At 52.5% G+C, this 18,163-nt stretch overlaps 1 protein-coding gene across 4 annotated transcripts in view; it reads right to left on the reverse strand.

Annotated features, from left to right (window-relative positions):
* MAL (mal, T cell differentiation protein) overlaps window positions 1-18,163 on the reverse strand; it is a 30,412-nt gene that overhangs the window by 3,502 nt on the left and 8,747 nt on the right. The window contains exons 2-3 of one of the 4 annotated variants that reach the window (XM_004369356.2): window positions 2,855-3,022; window positions 1,300-1,425 (exon numbers count right to left, since the gene is read on the reverse strand). The exons of 1 other annotated variant lie outside the window; for it this stretch is intronic. In XM_004369356.2, the coding sequence (XP_004369413.1) occupies window positions 1,300-1,425; window positions 2,855-3,022 (294 nt within the window). The remainder of the gene's footprint in view (window positions 1-1,299; window positions 1,426-2,854; window positions 3,023-18,163) is intronic. 2 more of the 4 variants (XM_004369357.2, XM_023732371.1) reach the window with 2 other exon arrangements.

An 18,163-nucleotide genomic window follows, 5' to 3' on the forward strand; every position in this document is an offset into this window, starting at 1 on the left:
ATATGGTGAGTTAATACACTGCAGGTGTGAGACCCACTTTATATGGTGAGTTAATACACTGCAGGTGTAAGACCCACTTTACATGGTGAGTTAATACACTGCAGGTGTAAGACCCATTTTACACGGTGAGTTAATACACTGCAGGTGCACGCATGCGCAACTCTGAAGCAGGGTGTATGAAACAACCCAGTTTCTTCCTGCCTGCGATCCTGATCTGTTCCACTCATTCCATTAAAAGAAAATCCAGGTCATGACCTGCTATGCTGGTCCTGAAGCCCGCTAACGGCTCTGCAGTTGGAGGATGTTCCTTTTAAGACTCAGAAACCAGCATGCACACCTGGTCTGCGCCCTCATTTGTTCTGCTGATGGGGTGAAGAATTAGATTAGTTCAAGCCCCTGCTCCGCCCTTTGCTCATTGTGAGGCTTTGGGAGAAGTTGTTTAATCTCTCCACAACCCCTGAGGTAAACAGGCAGGAATTACCTCATTTTATACACCAGAAGGCCAAGGCCCAGAGAGTGTGAGTGACTTATGAAGGAGCTGGTGAACATGAGATGTAAGCTTCTTCCCCATCCTCCTCCCCACAGGTCCTCAGAGCTGGTGAGGTAAAATACGTTCATCACGTCATAAAGAGCTGAAGGCCTAACCACAGCAGCAAACATCCACAGCTGGGTGGCCTGGACACGCTGGGCCTGGAGGGGCCCCCCAACAGCCCCAGCCCAGGCCTGGGGAGACACTGGCCACTTGATTTCCCAGCCCTGGCCTCAGCGCTGCCCTGCCCCTGACTGGTACGTCAGCAGGAGGCCCCCAGTTAGGAGATGCGGGCAGCAGCCCCCACCAGCCAGACTCCCTGCTCTCAACCGTGCTGAGAGTGGGGTGACAGAGAACCGAGACTGGACCTCCGGCTCCCCATCACTAGTGGCCTTGGGGGGCTAGCCACATCCTCTGTGAAGTGGGTATGATAACAGCGCCTACGTCACAGGTTGTTGAGAGGGTTAAATGAGATTGTTCACTGCGAGCTCAGACAGTTGTTTGCTTACACACCTGCCCTCCACAAAGCCCCCAGGCACGAGCCTGGAGCCCAGCCCAGGGCTGAGGTCAGCCCAGGCACCGATCAGAGCAGGAAGGGCATCTTGAGCACATCACTTCCCTTCTCCCGGGCTTTGTTTCTTCAGAAATGAGGGGAGGGTTGCACTTCATTGAAAAGTTAGTGAACAGCGACAAAAAACCCACGAGGGCTGGGCCCGGCAGCCTCCAGATCCGAGCTTCTGTCAGGTGGGTTTGTCACACCAGGCACTTACCACAGCAGAGATGTTTTCGTGGTAATGTTTACTGGTATAGCCGTCTTGCATCAGGATGGTGGCGAGGGCTTCCAGAACTGAGGCACTGAGGTAAAACAGAGAGGCAACAGACTGGTAGGCTGCATCCTGCAAGACCAGAAGAGGCGTCAGAGACGGGAAGAACGGACACCACTGGGCTGCCACGTGGAGATGGTGCCAGCGAGGCCCATGGGCCCCCCGCCCACCCAGCTTGGCTCAGCCCCTTCCTTACCTTCTGCTTCTTCCTTCTCATCCTACCCCCACCCTGATGTCCCCCTGCCCGCTGCTCTCCTCACCCAACTGGCTAACAAGCGCTGCCCAGCCGAGGTTTGCCTCTCTGGTCTTGGGGTCAGAGGAGGCTTTGATGAAGAAGGGATGCCTCTTCCTTTGAGGTGGGATCCAGTAAGGGGGTGGGGGGCAGCTTGGGGTTTACTGGGTGGGAGTTGGTCCTGGGCCTGAGACTGTCACACGTGCTCACAGTCCTGGCTTGGATGCGGCAGGACAATGAGCAGCGCGGGGTGAGAGAGGCCCACGCCCTTCCCATTGTTTGCTTGTGTTTATTTTATTTTGTTTTCAGGCTCCTGGTATATTTAAAACGAAGTACTGAAACAAGGATTTTTTTGTAGTTGTACTTTGGAGGTGATTTCAAAAGTCTTAGTCGGAGAGCTTTTGGGGAGGAGAGGCCAGCCAACGGCCCCCCACCCTTCCTCGATAGTTAGCACGCAGGCGTCCCATAGCTGCTGCGGTTGAGTCCATGCTGACTCGTGGCGCCCCGTGTTACAGAGTAGAACTGCTCTACAGGGTTTTCTTGGCTGAAATCTTAATGCCAAGATTTCACCAGGCCTTTCCTCCTCGGGGAGCCCCGGTGGCACAGCGGTTAAGAGCTACAGTTAGAGCTGATCGCGAGCTGCCTGCACCATGGTGGGCTTGACCCTTTCCATGGACCCCAAGGCAGAATTCATACAGAATAAAGACCCCAGGCCATTCCTGGCGGAGGCAGAGGATCAGAAGCTGGGTATACGTGTGGCCTCACCACTGTGCAGCCAAGCCCAGTCCCCCAGAGCTGTCCACGAGGGTCCAGCTCCAGCCTCCAGGACCCTGGTTCCCCAAGATGATGCCAGCCCTCCTGGATGATATACAAAAAAAAAAAAAACCATTGCCATGGAGTCGATTCCAACTGATAGCAGCCCTACAGGACGGAGTAGGCTGGTGGATTCCAACTGCTGCCATGGACGGTGGCAGGTGCAGGCAGTAAGGGGGTGGGGTGGGATGCTGGTTATCCGGGAAGAAGGCAATCATTCAGGAGAAAGCAGAACAGGTTCAGTGAGAATCTGGCAGTGAACTAAAGCCACCCTCTACCCTTCCTTCTCCCGATTTCCTGGCTGCAGGGAGCTCTGGGTTACTAGGAACAGCTCTGAGCTAAAAGCTTGCGCTTGCTCAGCCTCAGAACATAGGTGAGGGCTGCTTCACCCAGTACGGGAAAAGCCAGCCCCCAGGGGAGAGAGTCCAATATTACACCCCACCCCCCGCCACTCACCAGGGTGACCCAGGAAGTCTCCCCGCTGTGGGCGCCAATCATGTACAGGATGAGCAGTGCAGTGGTGCCCACGAAGCAGAACACGGACACAAACATCACCCAGCCCTGGACCAGGGGGATGGGCACCAGGGAGGAGGCGATGAGGATCCATACCAGGCCCCCGAAGACCTGCAGAGAGAGGGTGGGGGCAGAGGGTGAGCGCTGGACCAGAGGAGAGACCACAGCAGGGGTGGCTCAGACACAGTGGGTCACTAGGATGGAGAATAACGGGAACGAGGCAAAGAGAACAGCAACATTACACTCTCACCCCCCCAAGGCCCAGGCTGGATCTCCAACCTCAGTCTTCCCAATCCCTGGTTGCTTGTTTTTATTCATTTCCAAAAATACAGTATCTGTGCACCCATCCATCTACCTATCTAGCTATACCTAGCTTTATGTCACACTTATCACATGCCAGGCACTGTCCTGACCACTTCACAAATACCAACTCAGTTAATCCTCACAGCAACCCTGTGAGGGAGAGACTGCTATTACCCCCATTGGCCAGATGAGGAAACTGAGGCACAGGCAAGCTAAGTGACTCGTCATCCCAATGAAGGCTTTACATCATCCAGTATCGTCATGAGAAGGGCTGTCCTTTATTCTGAGATTATATCCTTCTACTTTTTTGGTATTAAAATTTCTTTTAAGAAATGGTGACGACGAGATACTTTTGGTCTTTACTTGGCAAAATTAATGAGTCACACTATGTCATTAGTGTCTCTGGGTGGCGCTAGACTAGTAACCGAAAGGTTAGCAGTTCAAACCCACCCAGAGGCACTGAGGAAAACAGGCCTGGTGATCTGCTTCCATAAAGTTTATAGCCAAGAAAACCCTATGGAGCAGTTCTACTCTGTAACACGTGGGGTTGCCATGAGTCAGAATCAATTCAACAGCAGTGGGTTTGGTTTTGCGTTTATGTCATACATTTTTTGGAAATTTGATTCCCAAATCCTCAAGTCCAGGAAGCAGTGCCCTGGCTACCAGGGCTGGGTTGGGTGAGGAGGGCCAGGTCAGCCCTGTTTCCTTGGATGGTCTAGGGTGGGCATTAGAGAGGCACTCCCTTGTGGTTCTCCAGAAGACACCAGGGTTCATGTCCCCAGGGCCAGTAAGCCCAGTGTTTTCAAAGAGGAGCTCAAGGACCGACAGCAAGCCAGGAACACTCCTCGAAGCCACAGTCACACTCCCCGCCGCAGACCGCGCCTGCACAAATCCAAGTCAGGACTTCGTATACTTCTCCTCCTCGTCCTTCTTCATCTCAGTGGAGACTCAGCTCACGTCACCCACCTGTCCCCACCAAGATAAGGACTGTGCTCAGGGTGAGCCGAGATGTGTGTGGAGATTGCTTTGCCGTGAAAGGTCTCCAGGGCACAGCGGAGCTTGGCACCATCCCCTACACGCCTGCTCCTAGGTCCCCTTTGGTGTGAACAAGAGTGGGACCTTGAGCCCATCTCCCTGTACCTGCTGCCCACCTGCAGGGAAAGAGACACCACTGTCTTCGTAGGTGTTTTCTGCTCTTGGCTGAAAAGCATCAGGAGAGAATCACATTTGGGTAGAAAAATCAGTGCAACGAAGAGCCTGGATTTATCAAAACCAAGTTGTGCCTAGGGAATCAGACGGCATCTCAGGCCAGAAGACTTCCTCTGCTGGTGAAGTTTGGATTGCCTGAGGGCCTGTGACAGGGCCACCAGGACACGCTTTACATCTTGTGAAAAACTGTAGTGCAATCAATTAAGCAAAAATCCTGTGACTTCATAGGATAAGATGTATACATGGATTTCATCCATAGTTGCCTCTAAGACCACACAGATTCTTAGCCTTCTCCATAAGGGGCAACCATGAAGGATCATGAGCACCACTGGACAGGACTTGGACTTAGGAGGCACCAGAGTGTGTCATGAGGAGGATCGGGGACATGTCCACCTAATGGCCAGAGATACGGCTTGGGACCCACCCCCCACCCCCACAAGTATCCTTTGCCTGGTCACCTCCTGCCCACCCAAGGGTCCCATTTACCTACTCTCAGAGAGTCCTGCACGTCTCTCTGAGGACTCGGAACAAACACAGTTAAGTAAGGAATTGAGCAATTAGTTACGAAATGGTGCTTTCTCTGACCACGGTGGTGGTGGGATTGTCTTGCTCACTGCTGACTCCCTGATGAGGGGGAAGATCTATCCAGATGTGCGCCAGAGTCCGAGAGTTAATTGTCTTTCAGAGTCTACTGCTAGGTGGGTGTGGCTAGACTAGGGCACCAAATGAGCCAAACCCCAAAGGAGGGGCTTGGATTGCACATGGGCTGGGGAGCCCTGCATTATGGAACCCCAGGCAGGACCTAGAGGGCCTGAGGTGCTTATAGGTGGCTGATGGACATGGCACTAAAGAACGCTGAATGCCACAGCGAGTAGGCGATTCTCTTCTTCGCTCTCGGTTTTTTCGAAGCAAGGAGCAGGGCTCTGGGTGAAGCTGGATGTCTGGGGCTCCTTTATAGCATCAGCTCCAAGAAAGGGCAGGTGAAGGTCGGCATCCAAAGACTTTATATACGTATTTTTAATAGTTGTTGTTGTTGTTAGGTGCCACCGAGTCCGTTCTGACTCATATTGACCCCACGTACAACAGGACAAAACACTGCCTGGCCCTGTGCCATCCTCACAGTCGTTGCTATGCTTGAGCCCGTTGTTGCCGCCACTGTGTCAGTCCGTCTCATTGAGGGTCTTCCTCTCTTTTACTGACCCTCTACTTTACCAAGCATGATGTCCTTCTCCAGGGACTGGTCCCTCCAGATAACACGTCCGAAGTACTTAAGACGAAGTCTCATCATCCTCCCTTCTAAGGAGCATTCTGGCTGTACTTCTGCCAAGACAGTTTTTTTTGTTCTTCTGGCAGTCCGTGGTATATTCAATATTCCTTGCCAACACCATAATTTTTATGGTAGTGATCTAATTATTTGGGGAAAAAAATAACTGTAAAATGCATATGAGGTAAACAAATGCATAAATGGTAGTGGAAATGGCAAATATGTGAAGGTGGCTCTCAGATCCTGGTTTTCGAGTCATTTTACTTTTTTTCCTTCAGCTTGAATTTTCCCTATATGGTTGAGACGTGAATCATTGTGAAAATGTCATGGCGGGGGCATCCTCTGACCTCCTCTAACAAGGGGGAAGGAGAATCATTATCAGCATCAACAGTCCGAGGCTGTTTCCTACAAGGCGGAGGTCAGACATGCCTCCACCCTCCAACTTTTTTACCGATTCTGACACCAACCGTCCCACCCACGTCACTCTCTACTTCTCTGCTGGGCTCGATAATTCATTGCAATGGCCACACAGACTCAGACAATACTCATGACTATAGGGTTTATTAGGGAAGTAACAGGTTACAATTCAGGCTCAGGAACACTCAGGATACAGTTCTTTGATCAGGACAGCCTCTTCTCAGCTGTGCCTGCAGGGACACTTCTCTCTGCCCCTTGGCCTCTGCCCTGCTCAGGCCAAGTGTTACAAAGCTCTGTTATTAGCTTTGCCGATAAGTGCCCAGAGGCATCCCACTCTGCCAGGAAGCCTCCTGCCTGAAGGCACTCAACTTTCTTGCTCCGTGGGCCAGGAAGCCCACTGTGCAGTCTCCTGCTGGTCTCCTTGTTCTGCTGTCTCTGCTGCTGCCATTTCTCTGCCACTGCTTCTCACAGTCTTTCCCGTCTCTGGTGTTACAGCGCTCTCTCTGTCTCCCGGATCTAGGAGGTTCTCAGTGCAGGAATCCTGGGTCCAAAGAACACACTCCTAGCTCTTCTTTTTGGTGGTTGTGAGGGCCCCCCTTCTGTCTCTAGGATGGCTCATTTTAAGCCTAGTAGAATGGCAAAACTAACGAATCCCCTTGTTAGGGTTCCATACACCTTATTTGCATGGTCTCATTCCCACAAGTGTGCCATGCATCTTATTTGTATTATTAGAAAGCTGTCCAATCCCCTTGATGGGCCACACACATCTCATTTGTATACCCCACTCAGTCATTTGGTGGGAGTTACAAGACCGTGGTGAGAAAGATCATATAAAAGTAATCCACTGCACCGAAATCATGATCAGGATTCCAGGCTAAGGGGTTGTTCTCTGACATTCTCCATCAGGGTTTCTGTAAACTCTGAGCCCCCATTTGTTCACAAGCACTTACTGAGGGCAGGCCATGCGCTGGCTGCCTGTGCTAGACCCAAGGAGCCAGGAGGAGTGGCCTCGCCCTAGGAATGCACAGGCTACAGGAGGGTGGTCCAGGATACGGGAGGCCTGAATGAGTCCAGGGCTCAGGAAGGCTCCCCGGAGGGAGAGGCGTCTGGGAAGGGGCCTGGGTCACACATGGATCCTTGGAGCAGAGGATCAAGGGCAAAGGCACGGGTACAAAAAGGGGCCTGTGTGCCACAGCCCTGTGGCTTTGGGAAGGTAGGACAATGGGAGGAGGGCTGTGGGCCAGCAAGGAAGGTGGCACTGGCATCCATGCAGGAGCGAGCCCTGTGGGCCTAGGGCTTAGCAAGGCCGCCCTGACAGCGAGCACCAGAGGGCATAGGCGGAGCACCAGGGTCAGAGCCTCTCCGTGGTGTCTCCGAGAGATGGCCCACACCCATGGACATTGAAGACAATGGAAGGAGTGGCAGGGTGGACGGACCGTACTGAAGAGGGATTTTCTGCACCACACCTTTATTTGTTTTTTTAATTTTATTTTTAATTGTTTAAAAATAATTAGACTGATTTATTTATTTATCTGGAGGAGCCCTGGTGGCACAGTGGTTAGGAGGTTGGCTGCTAACCAAAAGGTTGGCAGTTCGAATCCACCAGCTGCTCCTTGGAAACCCTATGGGGTAGTTCTACTCTGTCCTATAGGGTCACTGAGTTGGCATCCACTCAACGGCAATGGGTTTTTTGGTTTTTGGATTTATTTATTTATATGAATGCCCAGTGGCAAAAGGGTAGACAGACAACAGCAAGTCTCCTTCTCACCCTCATTTCCCAGAGAGCATTACTGGCTTCTGGTGATCTCGCTAGGGGTGTGTGTGTGTGTGTGTGTGTGTGTGTGCAGATATATTTCCTTGCCTTTTTTTTTTTTTTTAACAAGTAATTGCATCTGTAACCATTATTCTGCACTTTGCTTTTTTCCCTTGCAATATGTCTTGGAGATCATCTTTATCAGCTCCTGTAGAAAATCCTTTCTATAATGGTAGGAGAAAGAAGACAACAATCTCAGGGCCTTTGTAAGTAGTTCTCTGAATTGAACGCAAGGACTGAAGTTCCAGATGGGAAGAAGAGTAATAAGAGAGCTTTCTTGATTAGATATGTACATGTGCACTGGGCAGGGGACAGTAGTTCATGTAAATAGAGATTGACAAGAAAGGACTTTTAGCAAATGGATCATTTATCCTCAGCCAGACCCCGATGACCTCCCACCCCCAGGGAGCCGGTCACAGGTCCCAGGCCCAGCGATGACTGTCTGCTGTAATCGTATACTTGTTTAGCTCAGGCTGTTGAATACTTACAGTGAGAGACAACGGGCTGCTATGAATTCTTGTTTCTCCTATCAGGGTCCTGGGCTCCCCCGAGCCTTTTAAAAGACAGTCATGTAAAGAATGGTTGGACCAGACAGGACCCTTGAAGGTCATTTGCAAGCCCCAGATGCCAGGAAATCAAAGGAAGAGGTTTTTACTCGGACGACAAACTAATCTTTACAACAGAGCTTCCAAGGAGACCTCTTAGGAATCTTCCTGCATCCTCCGACACAGCAGAAGCTGGATTGATTGACTGACTGACAGCCAGGCTTGTTCCAAAAGTGCTTTCACAGAAGGGCTTACCAACCTATACCAGTAAGAAAAAACTGTAAGTGATGAAGTAGGGGAGACAGGAAAATGAGGTGAAGTCACTGCACTGAGGACCTGCCACAGTCCTGCTCGTGCACCGCGCTGGACTCACAACTTGTTTTGGGTGTGTGCTTTTCCAGTGTGGTGAAGACTATGATCCAGCTCCCTGGAAAAGGGTCTCTCCCCCTCTCTCTTACACACACACACACACACCAAACCGAACCAAACTCATCGCCGTTGAGCAGATTTCTACTCATAGTGACCCTAAAGGACAGAGTAGAACTGCCCCCACAGGGTTTCCAAGGAACTGCTGGTGGATTCAAACTGCCAACCTTTTAGTTAGCAGCCTGAACTCTTGACCGCTGCACCACACACACAAGGACGGATTACCCAAGAAGCGAGATATGCACGGGCTGAATCGTGCTTACTTACTAATCTGTAGTGCGCAATTTCACACGTTTACTAGAAACCCTGTACTCTGGAGCTATTACCCCCTTCTCTCCCCACCGTTCTTCCCCCCGGCCCTAGGCAGTCACTAATCTACTTTCTGTTTCTATAAACCAAACCAGTTGCCATTCAGTATCAAGTTGATTCCAACTCATGGCAAACCCATGTGTGTCAAGCCAGAGCTGTGCGCCACAGGGCTTTCAATGGCTGCTTTCTAGCAGCGAACGCATTAACCATTTGCACCACCCATTATGGATTTGTCTATTCTGGACTTTCAAATGAATGGAATCATATAATATGTGAAAATTTGTGACTGCTTATTTAACTTACCATATATTTTCAAGGTGAGAAATTCTCTCTTAAGGGGACTTTTACAAACTAGTTCTACCATCACAGTCTCCCATCTCCTCCCCGTCACTGCCCATTCTAACCCCACCGCTGGGGGACGCTGGGTGAGCTATCTCATCTCTCAGGAGCCCCCAAGCCAGAAAGACCTATGGAAACACCAGTTTCCTGGGACGTCCTCACAGGAAAGATGCTATCAGCCCCTCCTGGCCCAGAAACATACGCAGGTGAAAATATACACAACAAAACATACACTGTTTCAACAATTCCTACACGTACAATTCAGTGACACCGGTTACGTTCTTCCAACCGGGCCACCTTTCTCGACAACCCTTTCCAAACTATTTCACCATCTTTAACACAAACTCACTGCTCCCCTAAGCTTCTCATCTGTCCTTTAGAGTTTCTGCTGTCACGTTGATCACATACAGATAATTCTTTAAAAAGACATAATGCTTAGTGCAGACATTCTTTTCTAATTAGCCTCAACTATTATTTGGTTCAAAGACAACTTCAAGGGGTAGTTTCATTTCAAGGTTTAAAGAATTCTTCAGGGTAATAGTTTCAGGGGGTTATCTGGCCTCCATGGCTCCAGAAAACCTGGATTTCTTTAGAATTCTGTCCCTCATTTCCCCCCTTTTGATCAGGATTCTTCCATAGAATCCTTGATCTAAACATTCAGTAATGGTAACCAGGCACCACCATCCAGTTCTGCTCTCAAGGCAACGGAGGTTCATGGAGGTGACTGAATATGTATTCCATTTCCTCCACTGATACAGAAACATATTTTAAGCTACACATCATGTTGAGTTAATCTCCTCAGCAAAGATGAAATAATTAAAAACAAGAGATCTTCATCCCAGGAGATGGACAGTGGGTCTTCCCTGTACCCCCTCACAGCTCTGCCCTGCAGGCAGTGGCTCTGTAGGGAGGAAGCCACCGGTCAACCACTGGGAGGGTGGGTGCAGAACAAGTTTGAGAGGACACAGAGGAGTAAGGAAAGAGAGACCAGGTTGAGCACAGCAGATTCTACTCCTGGCCGGACATCTGTGGGCAGTGCCCTGGAAACAGCTTCATGTCCCAGCTTTGCCACGGAGGCATGTCCCTTCCTTCCAGGCTTCTCCATGGAGCAGCCGTGGGCTGTTGTAAGAATTCTAGTGCAGAACCACATTGTCATTGTTGTTATGTGCCGTCGAGTCAGTTCCAACTCACAGCGACCCTATAAGACAGAGTAGAATTACCTCATATGGTTTCCAAGGAGCAGCTGGTGGATTCGAACTGCCGACCTTTTGTTAGCAGCCAAGCTGTTAACCACCGTGCCACCAGGGCTCCGAAGCACATTGGAATCTGTAAAACCTGAGCTTGGGCAAAGACTCCTCTGTGCTGCGCTAGCTCACGCGTGGGCGCCCGCCTCCCACAGCCTGCGTGGGCGCCCGCCTCCCACAGCCTGCGTGGGCGCCCGCCTCCCACAGCCTGCGTGGGCCGTGCGTGGGCTGTGCGCCCTGAGGAGACTCTCCACCGCATTGCTGGACGAGGGCGTCTTAGTCATCTAGTGCTGCTGGAACAGAAATACCACAAGTGGGTGGCTTTAACAAACAGAAATTTTCTCGCAGTTCAGGAGGCTAGAAGTCCAAATTTAGGGCACCAGCTCTAGGGGAAGGCGCTCTCTGTCCGCTCTGGGGGAAAATCCTTGTTTCAGCTTCTCTAGTGCTCTTTTTAAGGAGCCTGGTGGCGCAGTGGTTAAGTGTTAGGCGGCTAACCGGAAGGTCAGTGATTTGAACCCATCAGACACTCTGCAGGAGAAAGATGTGGCAGTCTGCTTCCATAAAGATTACAGCCTTGGAAACCCTATAGGCAGTTCTACCCTGTCTTATAGGGTCCCTATGAGTCGAAACCGACTCGATGGTGACGGGTTGTGGTGTTGCTTGGAGATCGCCATGCGGCATCTGTCTTTATTTCATTCATGCTTCCTTGCCTCTGTGCCTGATCTGCCTTTTGCACATCTCAATCCAGTCTTGAAGGGAGAGGTGGACTTGACTGGCTAACCGGGCCAGAGGGTGAGGAGTGGCTTTCCAGATGGAGAAAGAGTTTACACCAAGCGAGTGCGAGGGCCTGGAAGGCTGGGGGGGCTGACACAAAGTGGAGGGCAGGGAGTGGCAGAGATGGGGCTAGAGGGAGCGTGCACCTCGAGATGCACCTGAGGGCTGGCAGCCATGAAGGCCCGCCTGAGCCGGCTCTGTGGAAAGTGCGTTCAGCATGAATCACGGAACCACGGCAGGTCCAGCCGAGCAAACAGACCCACACCCGGCGATAAGACACTCCCGGGCAGTGAGCAATCCACCCCATGCTGGCCGCAGGACCACAGTGGCCAAATATTTGTCAAGAGCAAGGGGGTAGGTAAGGGTTCAAGCATTTCCCTTCGTAAAGAAATCTCTAGGTGCTCCCAGCTGCCCGGCAGCAAATGCTCAAAGATGATCTAGAAATCGTTATTCACCTAAGTGGAGGCATGGCCCCCAGTTTCCATTCATTTCCATCAACAAGCCAGACTTCTCACCCCCGGCCCGCCCGCACCCTGGTCACACCATTGTCACAGAGGTGGTGCAGCAGGAAAGGGTGGTCTCAGACAAAGGACCCCAAGTTGGATGTCCCAAGAGCTCAACCCATGTGCGCTGGGCTGAGTTCTCTCTCTGGGCCCCAGGTCCCCAAGCTGGAAAGTAGAGGAAGGACTTGGGGTAACAACGCTCTGTGATCCTCAACCCTGACTACACGTAAGAATCACCAGGGACACTTTGAAACAGCACCAATGCCCAGGTCTCATGCCCAGAGTCTAACTCAACTGGAGGGAAGCAGAGTTACAGGACAGGAAACAGACATCCCAGGCCCTTTGCCAAAGGCCTTATAACGCTTATTGTTTTCATAACATAAACCTGTGGATGATGTTCTGACGGCTCGGGTCCTGAACGCCCAGCCTGGTTTCCAGCACATGACAGCAGGCACACTCCTCTCCAGCCCCTACCTTGGCCTCTTGGTGCAAAGGGTCACCCTAATGCTTGCCTACCTTGCCTTTCCTCAAGCTTCAACACTTGCGCTTTGAACGTGGGAACAGCGCATCCTCAGTTGTCCTTCATATGCTGGGACACAGCCTCAATGTGACTGGGGAGGGGGCTGCTGAGCTGGGTGATCTGAGGCCCCTCCCCACCTGGGTATTTCATGACTGGAAATCATCCATCGGTTAGAGCAAGAATCAGAGTGTTCCGTTTTAATTCAGTCCAGCAGAGCTGAGATTCCAATCCAAACCTTGTTAGAACCCAGAGTTAAAAAATAACTTCAGAAGTATCAGAAAGAGAAATACCTGTGCTCTCCCAGAACAGAAAGGAGATAAAATCTGTTCGCCTTTTGCAGAAGGAAAAGCAAAGGACATAAAACCGTGAAAAAGCCTTCCTTCCAACAATGAGCCTCGTTATAAAAGGGAGAAAAAGGAATCCTCTGAAACATTCTTGAGATTCACGCGGAATTTCCATGCTCCTGTGACTGAAGCTAAAGAGCCCCTCGTTCACAATCCCCCAGTGTTTGTGCGCACACCCGCTGGATGAGGTAAATGCAAGAATTTGCTTCAATTGTCTGGATGTGTTTCTGAGGATCCATTAAAATGGGGGGAAGGGGTCCAGATAAGCAGAGAATCTTCCAATAACATGTCAAGATGTGAACCCAAGAGGACTTTCCAGACACACCTGTGATGTGCCCCCCGGAGCCCAGTGTTAGAACTCCCAAGACCACCAAGAACACCGTGGCGTACGCCCCTGAAGACACACATCAACGGGAGTTTGTGCCTTGACTTCCTGAGAAGCAAAGGGAGCTGGCCACAGAACACAGGCTGTGTGTGCACCCAGTGCTAAGTCACCCTCCTCCTTGGTCATTAAGGAAAAATCACCTCACCAGGAAGGAAAAGAAAAGACAGCCATGCCAGCCGGGCAGCACAGCAGACGTGTCCCAGTGCCGGGGCTCCAAGTCCCGTGTGTTCCTGCGGGCAGTACCCTCCCTGAACTGCTTTAGTGGTCAAAGGTTATTTCAATGCCGGGAGATGTTCCATTCCGTAGGTAATCTGACCAGCACAAGAACCGTGCGCTCTACAGGAAGGTCGGCAGTCTGCACAGCTCTGAGGTTTTGGGGGTGAGGCAGTGGCGATTCAGTGGTAGAATCCTCACCTTCCATGCGGGAGACCCTGGTTCGACTCCCCGCCTATGCACCTCATGCGCAGACGTCACCTGTCTCTCAGTGGAGGCTTATGTGCTGCTGTGATGCTGAACAGATGGACTAGGAAGAAAGGCCTGGTGATCTACTTCTGAAAATCAGCCAATGAAAACCCTGTGGAAAACCCCATGAATCACAACAGTCAGATCTGCAACCCATCATGGGGCCGGAGCAGGACTGGGTAGCTTTTCACTCGGCTGTGTGTGGGATCGCCGTGAGTCAGGTGTTGACTCCATGGCAGCTAAGAACAACAAGATTTTGGTGACCGTAAAAGCTGAATCATTCTGTGAGTTAAACAGAGGATGGGGGCATTTTCCTCTGCAAGTGTGTGGGTGAGTTACTGCAAAACCCAAAACCAAGCCCACTGCCACCGAGTCGACTCTGACTCCTAGCGACTCTACAGGACAAAGTAGAACTGCCCCATACGGCTTCCAAGGCTGTAATCTATCTTTACAGAAGCAGACTGCCGCATCTTTCTCCCACGGAGCAGCCGGGGGGTTCGAACTGATGACCTTTTTGTTAGCAGATGAGCGCTTAACCACTGCACCACCAGGGGTCCTTTTGAGTTAGGGCACAGGGGGAAATGGTATCATAGAACAGGCTTTGGAGGCAAGGTGCGTCAGGAGACGCTGAGCCCTAGGGGATGGGAGTGTGCACAGAGAGGGAGGCCAGAGGGAAAGACCCAAGAGCCAATGAGACCGAAACCCTCCCCGAGGTCCAGTCTGTGCTCCAGCTCGTCCCTTCAAAACAGAGGTCTGAGAGGCAGAGAGGGCAGCAAGGGAACATACCCCGATTTATGCCAGCTTCTCTGGTTCTTGTGTAAGCCCCACCTTCCTCATACGGAGGAACTCAGCTCCCAGCTAGTCAGGGGAGTGGTTTCCTTCATTCATTCATTCATCACTGAGAGCAACCGCGGCTAGCTCTGGGGCAGGTACAGTCAGGGGAGACAGACCCAGACTGACAAACAGAACCCATCTCTCCCTTCCTCTTCCTTCTCTTCCAGTCCAGCACCAGACCCCACTGAGCAGCTCTGGGTTCTCCAAGAGTAGGTTCAGGCCCTGGTGAAAAAAACAGGGGCCTCCAGCAAGGGCAATCCGCTAAACCTCTCTGCCCTGGATGTGGACAGAGCCTGGTAATTTGCACAGGCTTCACTACTTTGACCCAATGGGGAGGTGTCTGGGGTGGGGGGGGTCAAAAGATGCTCTGTGTGGGGATCCCCTCCTGCCCTGCCCACTGGGAAGGCAGCTTACTGGGAGTCTGGCCTCTGGGGCTGCTCCCAAGGGGAATACCAGGTGTGGTGCTGAGACCACCTGACTGTCCCCTACACCGGCGGCTCTGCCCTCCTGACCCCCCATGGTCAGCAACCGCCTTCCTTTAGGGGGGACCGGTCATGCGGTCACGCTCCCGACAGAGGCTTAGACACTGTCCCTTCACTAATCTGCAGAGCTTTGGCGAGATCAGGACTCCGGGGGTCTTGGGTCTGTTCGTGATGAGGGAGCTAGAGACTTGGATTCAAAGAGCTAGGGGCTCAGTTCAGGTCCGCAGTTTATAGTAGCAGGGGGCATGTGGACCGGAGGAGGCCACCTCAGGGGGCCTGCTGGCCCACTCCCACCTTCTCATGGGCCCCACTGCCTCATCCCTCTGTGGCCCTGTGCCCCTCCCTGTTCAGGCCTGGAATTCCCCCGCCCTCAAGTCTCACAGGGGCTTCTCTTCCATAGCACCCTGTACACCTCTGTCCCCCAGGGCTCACCACCAGCACCCATCGCCCCCAGCCTGGCAGAGGCCAGCCACCAGTTCTCGCATGAACGGAAACTCTCAGATTCACAAAACTCAGGGCTTCGGCAAGGCATGCCCCCGTTTGGATGGAAAATTTTACCTGCCACGCCTTTGCCCGGTGGTTTTACCAGCAGGATAAACAGAAACAGGAGGTTCCGTGAAAAACACCAGGTGAGCTACCTGTAAAAGACAAAATCTGCGGAAACGAGACCAAACGGGAGTAGCTTCGGTGCAAGGAAAACAAAAGGCACTGACGGGCGTCGTCAAGGTCATAATGTGGTACGCGAACAAACAGACCAGGCTGTGTACCTGCAAACAGCCAGAGAACACCCACCAGGAGCCCAGCAGCCCACCACCCCAGGGTCCCGGGGGGGTCTCTCTCGGGAGACGTCAGCCAGGCGGGAAACAAGCCCCTCATCCCCTTCGCACGGACATGTGTCTACTCGCTGAGAACAGCGGTTTCAGAGTGCCCAGTCTGTGCTGAGGATGTCACAGGGGCCAGACAACAAACAAGAAGGGCCTGCGGTACCTGTGCCGAGTGCCGGGGAAGGGGTGTTGTCAGGGTGGGCCTCCAGGTGGAGGTAACGGCTAAGCTGGGGCCTGGTGGGTAGGAGACTTAGCCCCCACCGTCCCACCACCCCACCTCCACCACCCGTGAATAAAGATGAGCGAAGTCTTAGAAAGAGTCGTAAGACACCAAAGCTGGGTGGTTCCCTTTCTGCAACCAGCCCACCAGCTGCCATGGAGTCAATCCCAACTCACAGCGCCCCCATGGGTGTCAAAGTAGAATTGTGCTCCATAGGCTTTTCAATGGCTGATTTTTCGGAAGTAGATCACCAGGCCTTTCTTTGTAGGTGCCCCTGGGTGGACTCAAACCTCCAACCTTTCGAGTAGCAGCTGAGCATATTAACCATTTGTACCACTCAGGGACTGCCCCTGCGGCAAGACCCCTCCATCCCGAGAGAAGCACCAAGAGCGCCCCACTCATCACGGAGCAGCCGGGCAAGATGGAGGCTGGGGGTGGTGGGGGCTGGGGTGAGCCGATGCCCTTCACTGATACTGATGACAAATCGCTTTGGAAAGGTCTGATCCCATGCCTGTGGTAACTGGCTCTTGGGCCTCCAGGCAAATGTAGCCATTCACGCAGAACTCAGAATTCACAAAGCATCGCCCCACCCTCCTGGCACCCTGCTGGCAGGGCAGGACTGGAGAGAGGCTCAGGAAGCAAGATGCAGCCATCAGGCCAGCCAAGGCCAGTGCCCAGGAAAGGACACACCCCACCTGAGCCCCTCAGTCACTCCTCGGGAAGCCCCTATGGAGGGTGGTGTCTGAGAACGGCCGGTCTGGGAAGTGTGGCACTTGGTGACCCCAGGGACAGTCCAGCGAGCCCTCAACAGCCCACCCACTGCCCAGATCTCACCCACTCCCTGCCTCCAACACCCTACCCCACGAGTGGTACAGAAGGGCACGTAAGGCAAACGGTGGTGAGTAATCCGCCTGGTGGCCCCTCCTGCAGCAGCCCCCCATTAGCACAGACTGGCCAGTTGGCTTCAGAGCAGGAGTCTGAGTCATGAGTAGATCAACAAGAATTGTGCCTGATGGCTGTTGAGCAGTAGCCACGTCTGTGGGGTTGTTAGAGACCTTTTGTGTATATTGTTGTTGACATTGATGTTTCTAAGGATCCATTAAAATGGGGGGAAGGGGTCCAGATAAGCAGAGAATCTTCCAATAACATGTCAAGATGTGAACCCAAGAGGACTTTCCAGACACACCTGTGATGTGCCCCCCAGAGCCCAGTGTTAGAACTCCCAAGACCACCAAGAACACCGTGGCGTACGCCCCTGAAGACACACATCAACGGGAGTTTGTGCCTTGACTTCCTGAGAAGCAAAGGGAGCTGGCCACAGAACACAGGCTGTGCACCCAGTGCTAAGTCACCCTCCTCCTTGGTCATTAAGTAAAAATCACCTCACCAGGAAGGAAAAGAAAAGACAGCCATGCCAGATGCGTGTCAATTCCAACTTATAGCGACCCTACAGGACAGAGTAGAACTGCCCCTAGGGTTTCCTAGGCTGTAATCTTTACGGAAGCAGACTGCCACATCTTTCTCCCATGGAGTAGCTGGTGGGTCCTAAAGGCCAACCTTTCAGTTAGCAGCTGAGTGCTTATCGACTGTGCCACCAGGGCTCCTAAATCCCCACAGTAATCCTTGAGGTAGGTACAGTTAGATCGCGGTTTTATCGATGCAGAAACAGGCGCAGTTGCCTGCCCACGTCCCCACAGTGGTGGGTGGCCAGCTCTGCCAGGCTGGCTGCAGAGCCCCGGCCAGAGCCTACACGTGTGTGTGGCACTGTTCCCGAGATGTCCCACAGAGAGCTTGCTATGAAATCTCCCTCGAGTCTACAGTCGGCTTTGGAAGTGGAGGGAGAGGCCACCAGCTGGTGAGGAGGGGAGAAGGGAACAGCCCCTCAGCCTTCAGCTCCCAGCTGCCTGTGGACACCGACAGGAGAGAGACGACAGGGGAGAGCCGCACAGGGAGATGGCGGCAGTGGGAAATGGCCGCGGGGGGAGGGAGACGGCCGCGTGGGGAGGGAGACGGCCGCGGGGGGGAAGGAGACGGC

This window comes from Trichechus manatus, unplaced genomic scaffold, assembly GCF_000243295.1.
Source record: "Trichechus manatus latirostris isolate Lorelei unplaced genomic scaffold, TriManLat1.0 scaffold00004, whole genome shotgun sequence".
Classification (NCBI taxonomy): domain Eukaryota; kingdom Metazoa; phylum Chordata; class Mammalia; order Sirenia; family Trichechidae; genus Trichechus; species Trichechus manatus.